General features: G+C 59.4%; 1 protein-coding gene across 5 annotated transcripts; it reads left to right on the top strand.

Annotated features, from left to right (window-relative positions):
* Window positions 1-223: 223 nt before the first annotated feature.
* CLUH (clustered mitochondria homolog) lies at window positions 224-21,338 on the top strand. 5 transcript variants are annotated; one of them, XM_040243763.1, is made up of 26 exons: window positions 224-426; window positions 7,711-7,913; window positions 8,833-9,004; window positions 9,981-10,124; window positions 10,327-10,451; window positions 10,533-10,687; window positions 10,769-10,894; window positions 11,159-11,306; window positions 11,468-11,560; window positions 12,697-13,391; window positions 14,104-14,327; window positions 14,426-14,530; window positions 14,638-14,738; window positions 15,514-15,666; window positions 15,772-15,834; window positions 15,915-16,159; window positions 16,337-16,421; window positions 16,541-16,694; window positions 16,804-16,943; window positions 17,729-17,809; window positions 17,897-18,022; window positions 18,105-18,226; window positions 18,510-18,603; window positions 18,689-18,823; window positions 18,899-18,972; window positions 19,869-21,327. In XM_040243763.1, exons 1-26 carry the CDS (start codon window positions 327-329, stop codon window positions 20,053-20,055), a joined length of 4,050 nt encoding a protein of 1,349 aa, XP_040099697.1. In that variant the 5' UTR covers window positions 224-326; the 3' UTR covers window positions 20,056-21,327. The 5 variants fall into 5 exon arrangements, with proteins under 5 accessions (XP_040099697.1, XP_040099698.1, XP_040099695.1 ...); XM_040243764.1 differs by having other exon boundaries at window positions 327-426; window positions 14,429-14,530; XM_040243761.1 differs by lacking the exon at window positions 224-426 and adding an exon at window positions 627-4,537 and having other exon boundaries at window positions 19,869-21,338.
* Window positions 21,339-22,476: the final 1,138 nt, after the last annotated feature.

Consider the following 22,476-nt stretch of genomic DNA (forward strand, 5'->3'; position numbering starts at 1 on the left):
GCCTCTCCGTAGCCCCGCCCCTCGAGGGCGCCCGATGCCTATTTCTCGCCAAAGACAGAGCGCGTTCCCTTTAAGGCGTTCCAGAAAGTCAGCGCGTTGGTACCCAGAGAACGAGGCGTGGCATATTTTGTCCCTCGCGGGCCTTCGTGGGCCGGGCCGGGCGCGAGGGCGGGGCAGAGAAGCGGCGGTGGGGTCAAAGGCTACAGCGCGCACCACGTGGGCCGGTGACTCCGTCCTTCCCGCAGCGGCAGCGGCGCGCAGGGCACTTGGGTTAGTGGCGCGGCGGGCGGCGCGGATAGCCGAGGCGGACGCCGGCTTCCGCCGCCATGGTCATCAAAACGGACGAGTTGCCGGCGGCAGCCCCGGCGGACAGCGCTCGGGAGCCCAGCTCGCAGGCCGGTGGCAAGGGGCGGCCAGGCGCGGCGGGTGAGTGGGGCCGGGGCCAGGGGGCAGCCGGGCGGGAGGCTGGACTGGGCCGAGTGCGCGGGTGAGTTTGGAGTGGCGCGGGGACCGCTGCCTTTTCTCCGCGCCTGAGCGGGTCGCATCTCGCCGAGCCCTCCACCGGGCGCCCCCGCCCTGAAGGTCACCTTCACTGTCGCCCCCGGCTGCGGCCCGGACTTGACACACGTGGGATCCCGGGGAGGGCAGCGGCGGCGGACACACGCGTGCCAGATCGTGGGGACACGTGCGCGCACACGCGGTTTCGGGGTGCGCCGGCTCCGCAGATCGGTGGACTCGGCGGCCCCACCCCCTACGCGCCCGGGCTTGGGGAACTCCCCCGACTGGGGTCACTTGACACTTGCTCGGTCTAGCACCCACTTTCCGTCAGGATCTCTAGCGTTCCCTGTGCACCCGCCTGCAGCCTTGCGAGTTCGGCTCAGCTTGGGACTTCTGAGGCTTGGTCTGTGGGAAGACCGCAAGTTGAGAGTGTGTGTTTTGAGCGGGGGTTTCTGTGGTTCATTCCCAGAGGCAAGGCTTTAACCCCTGTTATGCAGACTCTGATCTCCGCCCTGTTAGATGTCGGCCTGCTGGGCAGACTTGGAGTGGGGGGTGTCTACCTATGTATGGGGACAAAGCCGAACTCCTTGGCAGGAGGTAGTGTTTGTGCCAGAACTTGATTATTAACCCGCCTTATTGCGAAAAGTGGGTCAGCCCAGAGTTGCTGTTTTTAAGGCAAAGGTCGTCAGCATGGAGTTGATCTCCCCGCTCCTCCCCGTGGAGACTGTGCACTGACTTTGGGAGTGGCTGCAGGTTCTCTCCGGTGGGGTCTGCCTCTCTCCCGGGCTGCTTCTGTTCCTTCTCTGGAGTCACATCTCTGACTCCAGCCCTGAGGCCCGGGAGCCCTCCCCAGCCCCTGGGCTTTCAGCTTCAAATCTTTCTCAGAGTCTCAGAGCTATGTTCCTCTCTGCCCTGGGTGGCTGTGGGAGTGCGGAACTAACCCTGCCTTCCACTCCCACAGCTCTCCTCAAAAGACACTTGTCATCTTCATCTCCCTCTCCAGCTTCAGTGAGTCAGGATCAGAGCAGGGCTAGATGGGCTCTCTGGCCCTGTAACGGGCCACAGCTAGGTTCGCTGGTAGTGGGGCATAGGTACTGTGGCAGCCTTCTGATTGCCTGAAGAAGGCCAAGGTTTGGGCAGAGTGACAAATGCTGATGACTCCAACCTGCCAGGCTTCACCCCAGTGAGGCTCTGTCTGAATCAGTGGAGCAGGCTAGATAAGAGCAGGCTGATTTCCTCTCCAGCAGAGAGACCTGAAGAGATGAAGCGACTTGCCCAAGGTCACACAGCCATTTAGCATTTGGATTTTCAGCTCCTGGCCAGATTGCCAAGGCTGCCTTAGCCTGTCCCAGAGAAGGCTGGGAGAGGCATATGGGATGGGCTGGGATGCTGAGAACTCAGGGCTCAGGAGAGAGGAGAGTTGGAGAATTTCTCTGAGGGACTCTGTTTGCCGCAACCTGGGTCAGGGGTGCATCCAGCTAGCTGTTCATTTAGGGGGAACTGGAAGCCCACAAGCAGGTGGAACATGGGCTCTCAAACCCTCTGGGAAGCTTGTATAGAGCCAGGACTTGATTTCAGCCAGCCTGAATTTATTCAAAGGAGGATGGGGCTTTTATGGAGACTCTTCCCAACAGACCCTCTCCCAGGATTCTGACCTCAGAACCCAGCTCTGGAAGACTCTTAGCCCCCTTGAGGAAGATCAAGGCCTTTTGTGGAGGGAGGTGGGGGGACCAAGGGTCAGTTGCCTTCTTAGGAATAAAGCTGTTTTTAGGGGTGAAGAGAACAGGCAGGTTTTTCAAGTTCATGGTGGTGTGTCGAGTTCCTTCTTCCTAGGGGAGGATTGCTTGGAGTCCAGGCCTGGAGTGGAGGGACAGGGGGCTGGCAGACTGGAGAGGAGCTTGGGGGCTTATGGGAGCTACTGGATGGTACCCCCCAGAGCTCTTCTTTTGGGTGGGCCTGAGCAGAGCAATTCAGGGAACACTAGATCCTTCCCAGGCCCCACAGACCTGATTCTGGCCTGGGTGGGAATGGGAAGGAGGCAAGCAGATGCCTCCTTCCTTGGGGCCCTCCTTAGGCTGCCTGCCCCCACCCTTTTCTCTTGAAGCCCCAGGTTCTTGGGACGGGATGATCCCTTATGAGGCCTTACTTCCTGCCCGGAGCCTCACCTGCAGAGGTTTTGGCTGGGGTGGGGCCTGGCCCTGGCACAGTCTATTGAGTGAGGCCATGCCAGGCTGGAGAATGCACACAGGAGCCACTTGGGATGGCTTACATTTCTTTTCTAACTCCTCTCTGCTGCCCATTGGATCCATTTTCTTGCAGGCCAGGGCAGGGCTGTGCTTTATCTCTTCATTCTGGTCTGGCCAGTGAAGACTTGGGGTGGGGGGTGTGCCGTGCTGTTTGGGCAACCCCTTCCCCTTCTGCAGAGGAGCACTCATCTCCTTCCCTACAGCCCAGATCCTGAGGAGTTTCCCCCTGGGGTAAGCAGGCATGGTGTGGAGGCTTGGGTATGGATAGAGGAAGGGGGTCTTGTTTACCTGGTGGGGGCTACAGCCTAGGGGGTGGCACTCAGGCCTGGGCTTGGACCTCTGACAGACCTGGTCTTTTCTTGACCTGGCCTGGCTGCCTGTTGCGTCTGCAACCTTGGGCAGCCTGCTCACTCTTAACATTTTGGAGTCTCAGTTTCCTCAAGTGAGATGGGCTGGTCGAGCTGATGGAGGGACCTGCCGTGAACCGGGCCTAGAGTGAGCCTTGGCTCTGTGGTAACCAGGATGGGGGTGGTGGAAGCAGCTCCTCAGGGGTCATTGCCAGGCTGCCCTGCCCCGCCCTCCTCTCCAGAGGGTTAGGGCGTGTTTGGGGAGGGTAGTGGGAGCAGAGGGGCCCTGCCTGGCCCTCTGTACCTTCCGCTCAGGGTGTGCGAGCCAGAAACCCTTGGTGGGGGCTGCAGGGAGCCAAGGGCCTGCTGCGTGCCAGCCCTTCAGGGCTGTCTGGACAGGACTGGAGGGGAGGGAAGGGGGCCAAGGAGGCCTGACTCCCCACCCCCACCCTGGTTAGTATGGATGCCGGAGCAGCCCTGCCTGGGCCCTGGCAACAAGTCAGAGGCCCTGGGAAGGCGCCCTGGCGAGGCTGGGCATGTTCCTCCTCCACTGCCGCACGGCCTTGGGTCTCTTGCTGCCAGCTCTGTTTTCCCCAGGGGAGAGACTTGGTTTTCTCCTGGCAGCGCAGGGGCTGCTGGGAAGGGAAGTCGGAGCCTGCCAGCTCCTTGGTGGAGCTGGAGGCCGGGGCACCGGTGCAGTCGTCCTCGGAGTCTGGGGGCCCCTCCCCCCTCCCACCAGAACGGGTGTCTCCCAGGAAGGGGAGAGCTGCCAGGTCACCTGCAGGGGGCAGCATGAGCCAGAGGCCCCCGCCGGCCACTTGACCCAGGAGGAGGCAGGCAGGGCGCTCAGCGGCCACCAGTGGACAGGGGGCAGCCACCTCATGGCCTGGGCCCGGGTCTGCGCCAGCTGTTGCCAGCAGCTGGCGGAAGCGGTCCTGCCCACCCCCACTGGAGTTGGGGCAGAGGAGAGGACCCCCTTGCTGGGCCCTACCCCTGCCACCCAGTCCCCGGGGCCCTCGATCCGGAGGGTCCCAGGTCGCCCAGACGCCGGGTTCTCCTGCCCCACTAACTGCTTCACCAGCAGTGACCCCCTTTGGGGGGGATCTGGGGAGGCAGGCCTGAACCCTGGTGGCAGCTTTACTCGGGGTCCCGGAGCCACCAGGGCCTCCTGGCCCACAGCCGTCCTGGCCGACCTTGAGCAGGATGCAAGGCAGGGGGAGTGTGCCCTTCCCAGGGCCGCCCCGGCAGGCCTGGTCCCGCTGAAACCCGAAGCCAACCAGAGCTCCAGCCCGGGGCCGACCAGCTGCATGGGGGCCAGGGTGGAGGCACAGCCCGGAACAAGGGACACGGGCAGTGCCGGGCCTGAGCCACAGAGCGGTGGGCCTCGCTGCCACAGAGGTCCCGGGAGTCCAGAACCCAGGAAGGGGCAGCGGCCGACCACACCAGGTGGGCTGTGGGGGTAGTGAGCTGGCCTCTTGTGGGGAGGTCACTGGGCCTTGATCCATCGATAGGGAGACCCTCAGGGTCCTTTGGAGGAAAGAGGAAGGGCAGGGCGGGCTATCCTTAGGGGAGTGGAGGCCCCTGGAAACCAGCCACATGCCTTTGAAATCTGGTAGGGCATTGCGTGCCCCCTGGGGGGGAACCTGGAGTATGGTGCCTGCCTCCTGGGCAGGGTCCCTGGCCAGGGAGGGGGAGCGGGAGCTATGACCACCCTGGCCCTCCTCTGTCCTCACGACCTGACTCAGGGAGCACCGGACACCTGTCTGGGTCCAGGTCTCTGACTTCCCACCTTTGGGGTCTCAGACCTCAAAGCGGTTGTGCCGTACTGGGTAGGGGCCCCCTCGTCCCAAAGGCTGGTCAGCCAGCACAGCCTTTCTCAAGGACTCAGTGGGGGAAGGCTGTCTCAAGTCTGTCACATCTCTTGCTGCGTTTTGAAAACTGGCCAACCACCACCCATCTCCCACCGCGCTGTTCTGTCTGCATTGTCACGGAGTTGGCCAGGTTCTCTCGGGCTGGCTGCTCACTTTGCAGGGGCTGGGGGTCACCGTGCCTGGGGCTGGGGGTTCACTCAAAGGAGAGGTCCTTGTGGTTCTTTGAGGGAGGAGGATGGGACTGTATCTGAGTGCCTGGCGGTTCTGTTTATCACGAAGTTGAGGGGACATGGTAAGAGGGAGTGGCTTTTCTCCACGTCAACCCCCCACCCCTGCCTGCGGTGTGCCCTTATGTGCCAGGCTTATCTGGACTTTTCTACTCTTTCCTGAGGCGATGGTGGGTCTGGGTAGAGCCCACACAGCTCTGTGGAGATGTGCCCCATCCCCGCTCCTCACAGCAGGATAGGGACGAGGAGGTGGAATCCAGAGGGGATCGCTAGGGTCCGGAGCAGGCCCGGCGAGCTGGTCTATCTGGAGCTCACAGATAAGCGCAGGGCTAGTCTGGCTGTGAGGTGGACCCAGAAGGGAAGGCCCCGCGGGCCGGCAGGCCGCCAGGCAGGCCTCTGTTGTGCTGGAGGGCTTCTGTGTGCTCCTCCTCTGCGCCCCAGGGTCAGGGTGGGGGGTCTCCTCTCCTCCCCCTAGTTCCTGGGGGAGCTGTTCACCTGCTCCTCTTCTCCCCACATGAGTCCATCGCTATTCACAGATGTTAGGCTTTTACAGTAATTAATTCATTAGCTCAGTGCCTTTCTGTCGAGTGGGCAGGACAGAAGGAGGGAGACAGAGCTGCTAGTGTGAACAGCCACCCCAAGTGGCTCCTGTCAGGAGTCCAGGAAGGAGGTTTATTTCACCTAGGCCTTGACGGATGAGTGGGAGCCTGCCAAGCGGAGCGGCGTGTAGGGGTCAGCACACCGAAGCACAGGTGGGAGGCGAGATTTCTGAGTAGTCTGGGGTAGCTGCACCTTGATAGAGAGAACGCAGGGGCTGAGAGGGACTTTAGACCCAAGACTTTGGATCCTGTAAATGGAGAGTGTTAGAACATTCTAAGTGGTATCTTTTTATTGTTTTTTTTTTGTTGTTTTGTTTTTGAAGAGGCAAAATGGTTGTGTTTATTTGATTCTGTGGGTTATTTAACCATTAATTATACAGCTTTACCATTAATTGAAACATTTTATGTTTTTACTATGGTCACATTTAACATCAACTTAAAAAGCACTTTATTTCAAAAAAGCAATTATCTCTAGTGACCAGAATTTCATTCGTGGAAGCACAAGTGTTGTCTTTGGATCACATTTAAGCTACTCATCTAAGGATATGGTCATACCGTGAAAATGAAGATTACTTGTCGATTACTTGAAGATTTCGAATATAAAATATGAACAATTCACAAAGTTGCTCAGAGAATTTGCTGCCTACAGTTTCAGGGTCCTAGTTTTCTCAAAAAACTCCTCATACATTTTTTTTCTAAATCATCCCCTAAAATAAACACTAGTTAAACAATTGTGTCATACAGTAAGGAAAGTACAGACTTATAAGGAAAAGGTTAAATCACTCTTAATCCTATTCAAGGAAAGCCACTGAATTCTGGATCTTTTAGTCTTTCTGCTGGCAAAGATGTAAATGTGCCTATACACACATAGTTAGGACTGGTACATACACTAGGTGTTTTTGTTTTTAAGTACAATTGACTTACAGTGTTAGGGGTGTTTTTGTTTTTTTTTTTGCACTGGGTCTTCATTGCTGCTCGCAGGCTTTATTTGGCGTAACCTGTAGCAGACTTTATCTTACGGGCAGGGGCTAGTCTTCCTCGTGTTGCACGGGCTTCTCCCTGTGTTAGCTTCTCTCATTAGCGGAGCACAGGCCCTAGACGCACAAACTTCGGTAGTTGCAGCTCATGGGCTCAGTGTTGTGGCACACGGGCTTAGCTGTTCTGCAGCATGTGGAATCTTCCCAGACCAGGGATCGAACCTGTGTTCCCTGCATTGGCAGGCGGATTCTTATCCACTGCACGACCAGGGAAGTCCCTGCGATGTTATATTAATTTCAGGTGTACAGCAAGTGGTATTCTTGAAATAGGGAAAATGGCCTGCAGTCGTCCTGTGATTAGATTGGGGTATGGTGAGGGGCATTTGCAGAGCAGGGGCTGGTTTGTGGAAGATGGTAAATTCCACGCTGACGAGATGAGTCTGGCAAGGCCTTGGGGATGGCCACACGTTGAAAACCTGGATCGAAGCCTGGTTGGGTCACATGAGCTGTGAGGTGGGAGGGCATTTAGAATCACAGATAAGGGTGAGATGGAAATGAGGAGTGGCTGGGGCCCAGGACACCCACAGCTGGACTGCGGGAGAAGTCGAGCTGGAAAGGAAGGGACCAGAGTGTCCATCAGGGAAGAGGGGGAAGTGGATGTGGGGAGTGTTGTTGAAGCCACTTGCATTGGTGACTCTGGGGGAGTTGTCTGGGGGGCCTAATCGCATGGATGCCAGACGGGGGTCCTGAGAAGAGATGGGAAACAAGTGCCCGGGGTGTGAAGGGTACAGGCAGGAGCCTGCAGATGGCCAGAGTAGGGGTGCCGGGAGGAGTTGTGTGCTTGGGGTATGGTGGGCCTGGCACAGGGCCGGGTCTGGGGAGGACAGGCTGGAGGCAGACCTCACCTGCAAGGCCCATTTGACTCAGCCCCCTTGTCCCCTGCAGAGCTGCCTTCAGTCATGCTGTTGAATGGGGACTGCCCAGAGAGCCTGAAAAAGGAAGAAGGGCCTGCTGAACCACCCCGGGAAAACGGGCTCGATGAAACTGAGCCGGGAGAGGAGACCACCGGACAGGAAGTCATCGTCATTCAGGACACAGGCTTTTCAGTGAAGATCCTGGCTCCTGGGATCGAGCCCTTCTCCCTCCAGGTAAGATAGCAGAGGGGTGCTGGATGCTGGGCTTGTGAGGCGGGATGACGATGGGGTCGCAGGCAGGAAACAGGGTCCTCTGCCTTCCAAGGTCACTCACGTGGTGGACGTGGGAGTCCAGGTTCAAACTGTTGCCCCAATGCTAGGGGCCAGATCCCAGTTGGGACTGCCAGCCCTGTCTAGGGAGGAGTACAGTAGTGGCTGGCTAGTACTGGGGTCCCAGGGCTCCCCAGCCTCGGGTATGTCAACTCTCTGGCTGGAGTTTGTGTGCTTGAGAGAAGAGGGGTTACCCTGGTGGTTCAGGGTTAAGTCTGCCTGCAATGCAAGAGACCCTGGTTTGATCCCCTGGAGAAGGGAATGGCTGTCCACTCCAATCTTCTTGCCTGGAGAATTCCGTGGACAGAGGAGCCTGGCGGGCTACAGTCCATGGGGTTGCAAAGAGTCAGACACAACTGAGCAACGAACACTTTTACTTTGGGAGGAGAGAGGTAATGGTCGCCTCCCCAGAGGCCTTGCAAATGGATTCAGTGGAGAACCAGATGAGGCCTCTTGCATCTTCTGGACCCACAGGCTTGAGCCCCAGGCCACACCTTCCTGAAAGAGGAGGTCATAGGGAGGAGGCAAGATGGCTGTTTTCTTTTCCTTGTTCTTACACCTCTGTTCAGAGTCTGCAGGAATAGTTGAAGCCTGTGGGTAACGAGGCCAGGCTCTGTCCTGCACATGTATATACACCCTGCACACAAGCACACACACACACAGGTGCAGCTGGGCACAGGACTTAGGGGCAGGGCCTGGACTTTAAAATACAAGCCACAAAGGGGAAAACGGTATTTGAAGCATTGATTTTAGGGACCCAGGTATTTGGGGCTGGGGAAACTGGTATGTTTTCACCAGGGTGGTGGGGCCCTCTCCCTGGCAGGTCTCCCCCCAGGAGATGGTGCAGGAGATCCACCAGGTGCTTATGGACCGTGAAGACACGTGTCACCGCACCTGCTTCTCGTTGCACCTGGATGGCAACATGCTGGACCACTTCTCAGAGCTGCGCAGCGTGGAGGGGCTGCAGGAGGGCTCTGTGCTGCGCGTGGTGGAAGGTTTGTCTGGAAGTCGAGCAGCTCCCCAAGGGGGGGCCGGGACACGAGAAGGCGGGGCCAGGTGGCACTCTCCCCACCCTGCCCCTCCCGCTGGCATCTTGGTATGTCTGTGTCATGGATGAGCATGTAGAAGCTTGGGGCGGTGTTGGACTTGTGGCAACAGGACAGGAGCACAGGTCTGCTTCTCTGGTCCTCTCCGGCACACCCTTCAACTTCAGGGTTAAATATCAGAGTCATGATTTAAAAAAAAAAAAAAAAAAGTAGCAAGCAAGTGCTTGAAATCAGCCCATACAAATTTTATAGCGATAAAAGTTCAGTCTCTTAAGAAAACTGAAATGTCATGGCTCGTGAAAGTTAGGCCCCTTGCAGAGCAATCAGCTGACATGATGAGGCTGGTCTATTTGTTAAAATAAAAAAAAGATCCCGTAAACTTGGGTCACCTGGGGAGAGTGGCACAGAGGTTCTAGGCATGTCACCCAAAAGAATGAATGTGGGGGAAAAGTAACTCAGCTGTGCCCAGACTTATCCAATTATGGGTCCTCCCACCTGCCTCTGAAGAGCCCTCATGATTTCCTAAAACGTGAGTTGGGGAGCAAGGTTGAGTCCTGTAAATCCTCTGCTGCCCTGGGGGAGGGCTGACCCAGGAGAACTGGACTGAACATGTGGGGACAACCTAGCCAGTGTGACACTCGTAGACAGAGAATTAGGGGGCTTCTGTGGGCTGCCACAGCCTGTGTGCACTTCCAGAGGTACTTCTTGTGCCCTTTGGCAGAAGGTTCTTTGCAAACAAGGATCCCTGCTGATAGGCAGATATGTGTGTGGAAAGCAGATTTCCAGCCTAGGTATTCATAAGGGAATCTGCAAGTTAAAGCCTAAAATTGAAAATCAATGCTACCCTTGCTTGTGCTCAGGCCGACTTCTCTCCACTGGGGAGGCTGTTGCCCTGGTAACGCCCTGCCCCTCCCTCTCCCGACAGAACCGTACACAGTGCGAGAGGCCCGCATCCACGTGCGCCACGTTCGAGACCTGCTCAAGAGCCTGGACCCCTCCGATGCCTTCAATGGGGTTGACTGCAACTCCTTGTCCTTCCTGAGCGTCTTTACCGATGGCGACCTAGGAGGTGCGGGAGGCGTTGGGGCTGGCGGTTGGGCAGAGGTGCTGGGAGCAAGTTGAATTGGGGCTGGTGAAGGGGGCTGGGGGCCTCAGCCTTCCCACCGGAGGGAAGCAGGGCCGGAGGCACCCAGGCCAGGGCCACTTGAGCTGGGGAGGGTGTTGGACCCCCTGGGCCATCGTGTGCTGACCACCAGCCTCGGGTCCCTCAGACAGCGGGAAGCGGAAGAAGGGCTTGGAGATGGACCCCATCGACTGCACACCGCCCGAGTACATTCTTCCTGGGAGCCGGGAGCGGCCGTTGTGTCCTCTGCAGCCCCAGAACCGGGACTGGAAGGTGGGAGCTGGTCTCTGGGGACGGGGGTAGGGGACCGCCCACCAGGAGGCATGGCCTGCTCACACTCAGCCCTCGCCGCAGCCCCTGCAGTGCCTGAAGGTGCTCACCATGAGCGGCTGGAACCCACCCCCCGGGAACCGCAGGATGCACGGGGACCTCATGTACCTGTTTGTGATCACAGCTGAGGACCGGCAAGTCAGCATCACAGCCTCCACCCGGGGATTTTACCTGAACCAGTGAGTCCCTGTGCAAGCCCATGGGGAGCCCGTGGGCAGCCGCCTGGGGGGCACCCGGTGCAGTGATCACCCTCTCTGCAGGTCCACGGCGTACCACTTCAACCCCAAGCCTGCCAGCCCCCGCTTCCTCAGCCATTCCCTGGTGGAGCTGCTCAACCAGATCAGCCCAACCTTCAAAAAAAACTTTGCTGCCCTGCAGAAGAAAAGGTAGCGCCTCGGCCTGTCGGTCTCTCATCTCCCAGGGTGGGTGATCTGGAGGCCTGGAATCTAGCACTTCTGCGCTAAGAAGCTGGACATGCAGCACCCAGAGCCTCCCCCTGAGGCAGCAGCCCTGGGACAGGTGGCTGTGCGCCTCCGCTGGACTCTCCAGGGACAGAGCCTTAGTGAGGAGACAGTGGGGCCTCGAAGAAGGGGCCCAAGGCAGAGCTCTGGGCTCATTGGGCCACCCCATCTCCCCTCTGCTCGCTGCAGGGTCCAGCGCCACCCCTTCGAGAGGATCGCCACCCCATTCCAGGTGTACAGCTGGACAGCCCCCCAGGCAGAGCATGCCATGGACTGTGTGCGGGCGGAGGATGCCTACACCTCCCGACTGGGCTATGAGGAGCACATTCCTGGACAGGTGCCTCTGGCCATCCCCGGCTCCTCTCTCCCTTCCCCTGCGGGGCCCAGGCTGGGTTCTCGGTGCCTGTAGGGCTGCACAGGGTGGCAGGGGGGTGGGAATGCCCCGAGCAGGTGGTGGGGGCTCAGGCTGAGCTGGCCTATCCCTCCTGGTCTCTGTAGACCCGGGACTGGAACGAGGAGCTGCAGACCACACGGGAGCTGCCTCGGAAGAACCTGCCTGAGCGACTGCTGCGAGAAAGGGCCATATTCAAGGTGCCCGTGGCCCCGCAGGCCTGACCACAGCCTCAGGCCCGCCAGCCACCTCCCCAGTGGATTCCTGTGGATAAGAGGGAAGCTGGACAAGGGCTTCGGTGGATAAGGGCCTTTGGGGACCTTCCAGGCCATTCTTCTACTTTCTGCCTCCCAGCAGACAACCCCAGCCCCTTTTTCTGGCCTCTCTGAGATTTTAAGAGTGTGGGGGTAGGGGTTGGGAGCAGGGAGCCATCTCCAGAATGGGCTGAGTGATGCCCACGCCCACTTCCCTCCCAACGCAGCCATATGGGGACCTGGGCACACGTGTCTTCTGATGTCCTCAGTGCTTTTGCTGACAGAGATGAGGAAAAAGCAGTGCTTTCAGGGGAAAAAAAAGCTTTAAAATCGCCCAGAATTTTACTAGAGATGATAATGGTAAATATAAATGTCCTGGGTGCTCACTTTGCCAGGAGCTGGGCCAGGTGCCATGCAGGCTTGTAATCTCCCAGACACCTTATAAAGGGCGATGGCTTTGTTTTGGCTGCACTGCTAGGCATATGGGATCTGAGTGTCCCAACCAGGAATGGAACCCATGCCCCCTGCAGTGGAAGCGTGGACTCTTAACCAGTAGACCACCAGGGAAGGCCCCTGAAGGTCGATACTTTTATGTCATCTATAGACATGAAGACAGATCTGAGAGGTGATCCAGCAGAGATCACCTGGCACATAGTTGGTGGATCCCAGACCCACCCATGTCCTCCTGCCCCCGGTAATCACTGAGCTCTGCTGTCTCTCTGAGTGTTTGATAAAAGTGAAAGTCACTCAGTCATGCCCAGCTCTTTGTGACCCCATGGACTATACAGCCCATGGAATTTTCCAGGCCAGGATACTGGAGTGGGTAGCTGTTTCCTTCTCCAGGGGATCTTCCCAACCAAGGGATTGAACCCAGGTCTCCTGCATTGCGGGCAGATTCTTTACCAGCTGAGCCACCAGGGAAGCCCATAAGTGTTACGTTTTTTTTCCGAACTGGGGTTTCTGGCGCTTTTCCAAGTGTGAGAAACCTTCGTCCTGCTTACCTCCCTCAGCCCCGGGTGAGCTTGGCCAGGTGAGAGGCACGGACACCGCGGCTCCCTCACCCTCTGACCTCCGGCCCCCAGGTGCACAGCGACTTCACGGCGGCAGCCACGCGGGGCGCCATGGCGGTCATCGACGGCAACGTGATGGCCATCAACCCCAGCGAGGAGACCAAGATGCAGATGTTCATCTGGAACAACATCTTCTTCAGCCTGGGCTTCGACGTTCGCGACCACTACAAGGACTTCGGCGGGGACGTGGCGGCCTACGTGGCGCCCACCAATGACCTGAACGGCGTGCGCACGTACAACGCGGTGGACGTGGAGGGGCTGTACACGCTGGGCACGGTGGTGGTGGATTACCGCGGCTACCGGGTCACGGCCCAGTCCATCATCCCTGGCATCCTGGAGCGGGACCAGGAGCAGAGTGTCATCTACGGCTCCATTGACTTCGGCAAGACAGTGGTGTCGCACCCGCGGTACCTGGAGCTGCTGGAGCGCACGAGCCGGCCCCTCAAGATCCTGAGGCACCGGGTGCTCAACGACCGGGACGAGGAGGTGGAGCTCTGCTCCTCCGTGGAGTGCAAGGGCATCATCGGCAACGACGGGCGCCACTACATCCTGGACCTGCTGCGCACCTTCCCCCCCGACCTCAACTTCCTGCCCGTGCCCGGCGAGGCGCTGCCCGAGGAGTGCACCCGCGCCGGCTTCCCCCGCGCACACCGCCACAAGCTGTGCTGTCTGCGCCAGGAGCTGGTGGACGCCTTCGTGGAGCACAGGTGGGGCGCGGGCCTGCGGCTGCAGCCTCACACAAGGAGGGCGGTGCTGGCGTCTGACCCCAGACTGGGGAGGCTTTGGGAAGTGAAGAGGAGCAAGCTCTGGGCCCATCACTGTGGCATCCAGCTTCCCTCCACAGACAGACGCCCAAGAGCTTCATGTAGATGGCAAAAAGCGAGACCCGTGGCTTTCTACTGCAGTGGTGCTGTTTCCTCAAGAAGTGTGGACATCTGCTTAGGCGGTTTTGAACCTCCCAGTGCCATGGCCCTTGGGTGGGGGAATACAGGTGGGGTCCCTGCTGCTGGCGGTCAGTGCTTAGGAGTTATCCCATCAAATGTCCCGTGCCAGGAATAATTCTCCCTTTTAAAACGCCAGCGGGGTCCCTGGTGCTCTCAGGAGCCCTGGCCTGCGTGGTGAGCCAGCCTCCCACCCCCACATACACACCCAGCTGTCTTGCTGTCTAGGGAGATCCCCATTTTTGCTGTGATCTGCCACCACCTGGTAGGATGGCTGGGCTGGCATGTGTACACACACGTGGACATTGCTCCCTGGACAGGACAGGACGTGTCCCTGGCCCCAACATCCTTAAGCCCAGCAGGGCAGGAGCTGGGGCCTGGCTCAGGTCCCCCCACGGCCAGCAGGAAGCTGCTGGACCGGTGGCCTCCTAGACGCTCCTCTCCCGTCCCCTGCTCCACCCCACCCACTGTGCCCTAGGTACCTGCTCTTCATGAAGCTGGCGGCCCTACAGCTGATGCAGCAGAAGGCCAGCAAGATGGAGAGCCCCACGTCCCTGGAGAATGGCGATGCCCCATCCTCGGAGTCCAAGCCTGAAGATTCCCCAGCACCCGAGGCGGGGGGCGAGGCGGAGGGCAGCAATGCTAGTGGCCTGGCCAAGGTGAAGGAGCTGGCAGAGACCATTGCCTCCGACGACGGGACAGGTGGGGCTGCTGGGGGAGCCCCAGGCCAGGGGAGGCTCAGGCTGCTACCCAACCCATGGGGGAGACGGGGCAGCTCCTAACAGGCCATGTTTTCACAGCAGACCCTCGGAGTCGGGAGGTGATCCGCAATGCATGCAAGGCAGTGGGTTCCATCAGCAGCACGGCCTTCGACGTCCGCTTCAACCCTGACATCTTCTCGCCAGGTGAGTGGTCCTCAGGGGCCCCAGTGTGGGGGGCCTGCTTGCCTACCTGAGTGCTGCTGTCTGTCTGTCGTCGCCTCACACCTCCTTGCTCTCTCTCCCGCCCGCAGGAGTGCGCTTCCCTGAGTCCTGCCAAGAGGAGGTGCGGGACCAGAAGCAGCTGCTGAAAGATGCTGCTGCCTTCCTGCTCTCCTGCCAGATACCTGGCTTGGTGAGGGCGGGGTGGGGCAGGGGGTGGCACAGAGGAGGGGCAGCGGGGGTTCCAGGCTCTGGGGCCTCATTCGCCTCCGGGAACTCGTGGAGCCTTTGTAGGAGTGACCTAAGCCTCCTGACCTGCGAGGCAGATGGGAGTTCTCATTCCTGGAATAGGGCCACTGACACAAAGGGGCCAAGGCAGGCATCAATTGTGACCTGGGTGCCCTCCCTTGGGGGCTGGCAGCGGGGGTATGGTCCTCCAAAGCCCCCGTGTGAGGGGATGGCATACAGAGGGTGTGGGAGCATCTTTACCTACCCTACCCCCCCAAGAAGCTTTGTATAGAGTCTGTGTGTGTATGGAGGGCTTGCTCCCTTGCCAAGGCGGCCCTGGGCGTGGCTGTTGTGCTTGTTGCCTGGTCTTCGAGGCAAGCCTGCCGTGCCCGCTGCTCCAGGGCCCACGAGGCAAGGCTCAGTCTCAGAGTGAAGCTGTGGCCCTGCTCCTTCCGGTGTGGTCACAGGGGAGCCTTGCTGCCCCCCACTGCTGTTTCCCTGCCAGTGGGCCTAGCAGTCACATGGTGACGGTGGGCTGTGCAGAAGGCCAGGGATGAGAGCTCACATCCTTACTGCTCGCGTCCTTTCTCTCCTTTCCTCTTCCTGGCTGGGAGCAGGGGGTCTTAGTCCCTTCCTTCCTCAGGGCCCCATAATAGCGGGAGCCCCCATTGGCAAGACCTGGGGCAGGAGAATGCAGAGGGCCTAGGCTTGGGGGGGGCCTGACCTGCTGCAGCCCACAGGTGAAGGACTTCACAGACCACACGGTGCTGCCCATGGACGGGGCCACGCTGGCCGAGGTGATGCGCCAGCGTGGCATCAACATGCGCTACCTGGGCAAGGTGCTGGACCTGGTGATGCGGAGCCCGGCCCGTGACCAGCTGGACCACATCTATGTGAGTGGTGCCCGTGGCGGCTGAGAGATGGAGGCGGGGCGGGGGGCTGGGCTGGAGGCCTGGAGCCCAACCCAGACACCCCCCTTTTTCTCTGAACCTGTGCAGAAAATTGGCATCGGAGAGCTCATCACCCGATCTGCCAAGCACATCTTCAAGACGTATCTACAGGTATTGCTGCTCCCTCCAGCCCGGCTCAGGGAGGTGTCGGGGGAGCCCGGGTGGTGACAGTGGTCCTACCTCCCTTGCAGGGGGTCGAGCTCTCGGGGCTCTCAGCCGCCATCAGCCACTTCCTGAACTGCTTCCTGAGCTCCTACCCCAACCCCGTGGCCCACCTGCCCGCCGATGAGCTCATCTCCAAGAAGAGGAACAGGAGGAGGCGAAACCGGCCCCCAGGGGCAGCGGATAACACAGCCTGGGCTGTCATGACCCCCCAGGAGCTTTGGAAGAACATCTGCCAGGAGGCCAAGAACTACTTTGACTTCAGCCTCGAGTGGTACGTGAGCGGGTGTGGCAGTGCCGGTCTCCGGCAGAGAAATGGGAGAAGAGAAAGGGGCCTGCGGGAGACCACTTGCTTGGGGAAGTGGGAGAGGGGCCCCCGTGCCCAGGGGCTCAGGTGGAGGGGTACGGACGGGTGCTGGGCTGCTTGGGCCCACCCTCCGCTCCTCCTCAGTGAGACGGTGGACCAGGCCGTGGAGACCTATGGGCTGCAGAAGATCACACTGCTGCGGGAGATCTCCCTGAAAACTGGCATTCAGGTGGGCCGGGTTCGGAGCGTCCTGCAGGGTCCCCGGGGCCTCGGGTGAAGCTGGTGGGGCGGTGCTGGCCACCTGAGCCTGGGCTGAGGCTCCCTGTGGGTGTTGGGTGGGGCCCCCAGATCCTGCTGAAGGAGTACAGCTTCGACAGCCGCCACAAACCCGCCTTCACGGAGGAGGACGTGCTCAACATCTTCCCCGTGGTCAAGCATGTCAACCCCAAGGCCTCGGATGCCTTCCACTTCTTTCAGAGCGGGCAGGCCAAAGTACAGCAGGGTGCGTGCCAGGTGCGGCCGGCGGGGGGGTGGGGGGTGGGGGCGGTGGAGAGGGACCCCCAGCCCAAACCCAGGCCAGCCCTGACCTTCTGCCCCCGGGTGCCCTGCAGGCTTCCTAAAGGAGGGCTGTGAGCTTATCAACGAGGCCCTGAACCTGTTTAACAACGTGTATGGGGCCATGCACGTGGAGATCTGTGCCTGCCTGCGCCTGCTTGCCCGCCTCCACTACATCATGGGCGACTACGCCGAGGTGGGCTTGTGCTCCTTCTGGGGTGTGGTCAGCTGGGCCCTGGGTTGTGTTCTCACCCCGCTGGCCCAGGCAGGCAGAACTGGAGCCCTGTCATCCCAGAGATACTGCTTACCTCCAGGCCCCCCAGGAGGAGCAGGTGGAAACCCTGGGATGTGCTTGCTCTGCCTGTACATCCCTCCCCCGCCCCCCAGTTCCCCCTGCCCCCGCAGCTGTGTCCTGGGGGAGCTGCGGTGCCTGTGGACACAGTGGGAGTGATGCCAGGGCCTTCCTTCCCTTCACAGGGACAAGGGGCACGTTCTCACTCAGTGCCTTGTGAGCGCCCTGGAAGCTGCCCAGGGACTGTGCTGTTGGCTGTACTGGCCAGGGGCCTGGTGGTGTTCACCCGCCTTGTTAGCCCCCGGGTTTGAGGCTGCCTTGGTGCGGGCACACTGCAGGTGCTCCACTCGCCTCCAGCCATAGGACTCCTTGTTTTTTTTCGCCTGTATATGCCTCCTTGTCGTAGTATGAGTATTTTATTTTTAGTACAACTTTAGATTGCATATGCATGTGTTTGCATAGACTAAGACAGTCTTTTAAAATGTGAAGTAGCCTCGGGGTGGGGTGTAGACTTCCCTGGTCACAGCAGCTGGATTTTGACCACTTATTTGCCTCCTTGGTGCAAAGTAAAAATAGAAATTGCAGCCAGAGATGAAGAGGCCTGAGCTGCCTAGAGGCTCATGGGCAAGACAGACAGACGGGGTGTGGGGCGGTGCCACCTGGGGGTGACAGTCCCCCACCTCTCCCAGGCGCTCAGTAACCAGCAGAAGGCCGTGCTAATGAGCGAGCGAGTAATGGGCATCGAGCACCCCAACACCATCCAGGAATACGTGAGTAGCCGCCGGGGGCGGGGCCGGCGCGGGGGGCGGGGCCGGCGGCCAACCTGACCTGACCTGACCGGGGTCTGCCCCTTGCAGATGCACCTGGCGCTGTACTGCTTTGCCAGTAGCCAGCTGTCCACCGCCCTGAGCCTGCTGTACCGCGCCCGCTACCTCACACTGCTCGTGTTCGGGGAGGACCACCCTGAGATGGCGCTGCTGGACGTGAGTGCTGGGGAGGGGCAGCGGGACTAGCCTCCTTCCCAGGGGAGTGGGAGCTGACCAGGGCCCTCCCGACTGCCCCCAGAACAACATCGGGCTGGTGCTGCACGGAGTGATGGAGTATGACCTATCGCTGCGCTTCCTGGAGAATGCGCTGGCCGTCAGCACCAAGTACCACGGGCCCAAGTCCCTCAAGGTGGCCCTCAGGTGAGGCTGTGCTGGGTCAGGGGGCAGGGAGACCCCGGGCCACAGGGTCCCGGGAAGCACTTGAATCGAGGGCGGGCGCGGGATCCAGCACTCTGCCCTCCATCTGACTCCTGAGGAAATTTCCCTCACCTTCCATCTCTTCTCTGAGTCCTGGACTTGGCGTTTTACCCCAGGAGAGATCCCGGGGTGGGATCTAGAGTACCCCACACACACCGCCGTTAGTGCCCACCGGCCCGTTCACGTCCCTCCCTTGCCCCCCACCCCGCGCCCTGCCTCCCTATAGCCACCACCTGGTCGCCCGGGTCTATGAGAGCAAAGCCGAGTTCCGCTCCGCCCTGCAGCACGAGAAGGAAGGCTACACCATCTACAAGACGCAGGTGGGCGTGGGGCGGGGCACAGGGTGGGGTCAAGGGCGGAGCTGAGGGCGGCCCTCATCTCTCCCCGCTCGCTCGCGCCCTGCAGCTGGGCGAGGACCACGAGAAGACCAAGGAGAGCTCCGAGTACCTCAAGTGCCTGACCCAGCAGGCCGTGGCCCTGCAGCGCACCATGAACGAGATCTACCGCAACGGCTCCAGCGCCAACATCCCGCCCCTCAAGGTGGGTCTGCGAGCGGGGCTGGGTGGGCTCCGCTCCTCCCTGGCCTCCACGGCTCATGCTCCCCGCGCCACTCAGTTCACAGCCCCCAGCATGGCCAGCGTCTTGGAGCAGCTGAACGTCATCAACGGCATCCTCTTCATTCCTCTCAGGTGAGGCCCCACTTGGACATTGGCCTTTCCTTTCTTGGTTTATTAACTACGGGACTGAGGTGGCTGAGACTGGGAAGGACAGCCCTTAGTCACTCCTTCCAGAAATACTCTGCATTATGGCGCAAAGACAGATCTGTCATCTTTTTTCCCCCTGAAGGCACAAAATTGTAGCAAACCAGGCACATAGGTTTCTCCTGCATTTAATCGATCTTGGCGATCATTTCATGTCAGTATGTAAAGAGCTAATGGTAAAGAACCCACCTGCCAATGCAGGAGACTTTAAAGAAATGCTGATTCAATCCCTGGGTTGGGAAGATCCCCTGGAGAAGGGCATGGAAACCCACTCCAGTATTCTTACCTGGAGAATCCCATGGACAGAGGAACCTGCCTGGGTGGCTACAGTCCATAGGTTTGCAGATTTGGCCACAACTGAAGCTACTCAGCAGCCATGTAAAGAGCAGCTTCATTCTTTCTCTGAGCTTCTGCTCTGTCAGTGTAGGGACGTGCCTTAGCGCTGAGCTCTAGGGGTCTCTGTTGCTTTTAGACAGCAGCAACAACCCTGCCCTCGAAAGCCCCTTACCCCGTCTCCCTCTCGCCTGTATGGGGCCGAGTTTGGTCCGGTCAGCCTTAGGGCATTTACAGCAGGCCTGCTCCACATTGCACCCATGTTCTGGCTGTGATCGGCGATAGGAGCGGCCAGAGTGCAGAGGATTTAGGCGGGGTGTGAAGGTGGGATGGGAGCCAGGCCTTCACTGGAGGCTAGCAGGTATGTGGAGTTCTTACTTTCACTTCAGAAAGTGCAGAGCCTGATCTTGCCCTAAGTTGAAGCAAAGCCAGGAAGGTGACGGAGGGCCCAGGCCCACCCTGATGCCCACCCTCCGCCCCATCCTTCTCAGCCAAAAAGACTTGGAGAATCTGAAAGCTGAGGTGGCACGGCGGCAGCAGCTCCAGGAGGCCAGCAGGAGCAGGGATAAGGCCGAGGAGCCCATGGCCACCGAGCCGGAGCCCGTGGGGGCCTCAGAGGATGCGGCCACCCAGCCCCCTGCTGCCAAGGACCCTTCCTCCTCAAGCTTGCAGGGGTAAAAGGGGAGAGACAGATGGACAGTCAGTCAGCTGCCCCCGGTGATCCAGACTCCAGGAGAAGGTGGCACGCCCTGCACATCAGGAGGGGAATCAAGTCCCTCTTCCTCCACGTTTCCAACCCCATCCCCACCCCTAGCATCCTCCTGGGACCCGGGCCTGCCTGAACCCGGAGATGTTCTTGCACTGGTTCAATGAACACACGCTGCAGAGGCCTCATGGAAGACATGCGAACGGAGTGTGTGGGCATCCCCCAGTTCCCAGCTGGGGGACAGGTGCCTCTGCGGGTCCCCATCTACGAGTAGGTGTGTGCGAGTACCTCCGTGCCCGCGAGTGCCCTGATCCATCCTTCCTGACTTGTACATAGCCCCGAGCCAGTCCCCAGTGAGTGACGCGCGGATGGGATTTCTCAGGTCATTTGTATGTGTGACATTATGGCTGCTGCTTCTGCTGCCACGACCCCTCGGTCCGACGTGGCTGAAAGTCCAGGTCTGAAGCCAAAAAGAGTGGCACTTTCCTGTGTCCTGGGATTGAGGGAGCAGCCTGAGCTCTGCAGCAGGGCTGGAGGACTGGGGAGCACTTTAGCTTTGTGGCGGGGTGAGGGCCGCAGCAGCTTTACTGATCGTGGTTGGGGCCTGGCCTGGCTGTGCTGGGGATGGGGAAAGGGGTGGCCAGGGGCAGTTCCCCAGACACGCCTGTGCCCCGCCCCGGTTGTCGGCCCTCGGCCCCAGCAGGAGGTGCTGCCTCCTGCTCCCCAGCTGGGGCTAACCTTGGGGTCTAGTCTGAATGTATCCTTCTCCTTGTTGAACCTCAGCTGCCTAACGCACAGTGGGGTGGGGGTGGGGGTGGGGGGGCTAGGGGAACTAGGGCTGAATCATGGATCCTGGGGGAAGAATTACAAATACAGGAGTGATTACTTGTTGGTGGAGCCTAGCTCCCTACCTGGACCTCAGCCACACTGGCACCTTAGACAGAGAGGAGCCCTGGGGGTGGCAGGGAGGGGCCTGCAGAAGGCTGCGACCCCCACAGGCCCCAGCTTCCCCCCTCTGCCACTGGCCTGTGCTGCTGCTCGGCGGGTTGGGGGAGACAGCCCCGTGCTGGGGCCTCTGCCTGGTGGCTTGGGGAGCTGCTTATGGGTATGGTCTGTCCGAACACCTTGTTTCAAGGGGAGTGGGTGGGAGCTAGCAAGCGAGGCATCCCCACGGCTGATCAAGAAATTTTTCTTGTTTTTAAACCACCACGTCTTCATTTCACATTGGAATAAAGTGAGTTTTTGAAACCTGCTGTCCCAGCCTCTCCTGCGTGTTCTATGCAGCCTTACTCGATGGTGAGGATTGTTGCCAGAGCGGTGCCTAGTAAAAAGAGTTGAAAGCTCTTTAGGTCAAGTTCAGGGTTATCCTTATAACGCCACTTAAGTGGGAGGAAGGGGGTGGACAGAGCCGCAGGCGCCCAGCTGGGGTTTACCAGTCTGCTGGTGACTAGACCCATAGGGCACATGGATGAACATCAGGAAGGAAACAGGGAGACTGTCTCCTTTAAGAACTCTGTGGTGCTGGCTGGGGTGAGGGGCATTTCCAGGTGAGGCCCCAGGCCCTGATGGGCTGTTGCACACCTAACTGGGCATCACCCTTGTCCCTGTGCTTGTCAGGAGGACTGGGTGCCAACCCCGCCCCCCTGCCCCAGAGGACTGGAGTAGAGGGATGTCTAAAGTTTGGCATCCTACCTAGGCCCTTGAGATCTAATGTCCTGGGGGAAGCAGAGCCCACCTAGGTGGGCTTGAGGGGCAGGACCTGTGAAGAGGAGGGAAGGGTTGTGGGGAGACCTGTCCCAAGAAGTGTCTACAGCCGAAGTTCTGAGCAGACAGGCACGCAGCCTTCTGCGGAACTCGAATGCCTCTTTGAATATTTGGAGAGTGCTTTGTGTGTGACATTATGGAAACAAAAATTCCAGTCCTGATGTCTGTCAGTTTTCTTGAGCCAACTGGAAGAAACGTCCCTGACATCCGTGAGATTTCCTCCTGAGCGCTGCTTAACGATGCTCCCTCCCGCCCGCTTCCCACCCCTCTACAGGCTCCCGGTTGTGTTCTGAACATGCGCCCCTTCTTGGAGCCTTTATCCTGGGAACACTAGTCACGTGGCTCACAGCAGGTGAACGTGGGGGCATCACCGTGTAAAAGCTGAGAGGGGATCAGGTTTAATTACAGTGGTCCAGTCACCTGAGAGACCCATTTTTCATGGTTGATCCTTTAAGCTGATTAGCAATGGCCAGTGCCTCTTGACAAGCCGAATGACAAGGGGATGTTTTAGAAAAGAGAGGTGTGAAATCTACTCTTTCTCCTATTGGTTGATAGAGTTTGATGTTTTACAACAGGGTGAACAGTGGCATCCAGGAAGGGTTAGTGTGAGAACTGGCATGCAGGTCTTC

Source organism: Oryx dammah, unplaced genomic scaffold (genome assembly GCF_014754425.2).
Source record: "Oryx dammah isolate SB20612 unplaced genomic scaffold, SCBI_Odam_1.1 HiC_scaffold_8, whole genome shotgun sequence".
Taxonomy (NCBI): Eukaryota; Metazoa; Chordata; class Mammalia; order Artiodactyla; family Bovidae; genus Oryx; species Oryx dammah.

Excerpts from the sequence above, each read along its gene's own strand:
- CLUH (XM_040243761.1), top strand. The coding sequence starts at position 3,628 with ATGTTCCTCCTCCACTGCCGCACGGCCTTGGGTCTCTTGCTGCCAGCT. Across the intron at positions 9,005-9,980 it reads TGTGCTGCGCGTGGTGGAAG|AACCGTACACAGTGCGAGAG; the intron begins GTTTGTCTGGAA and ends CTCTCCCGACAG. Across the intron at positions 15,667-15,771 it reads ACCAGCTGGACCACATCTAT|AAAATTGGCATCGGAGAGCT; the intron begins GTGAGTGGTGCC and ends GAACCTGTGCAG.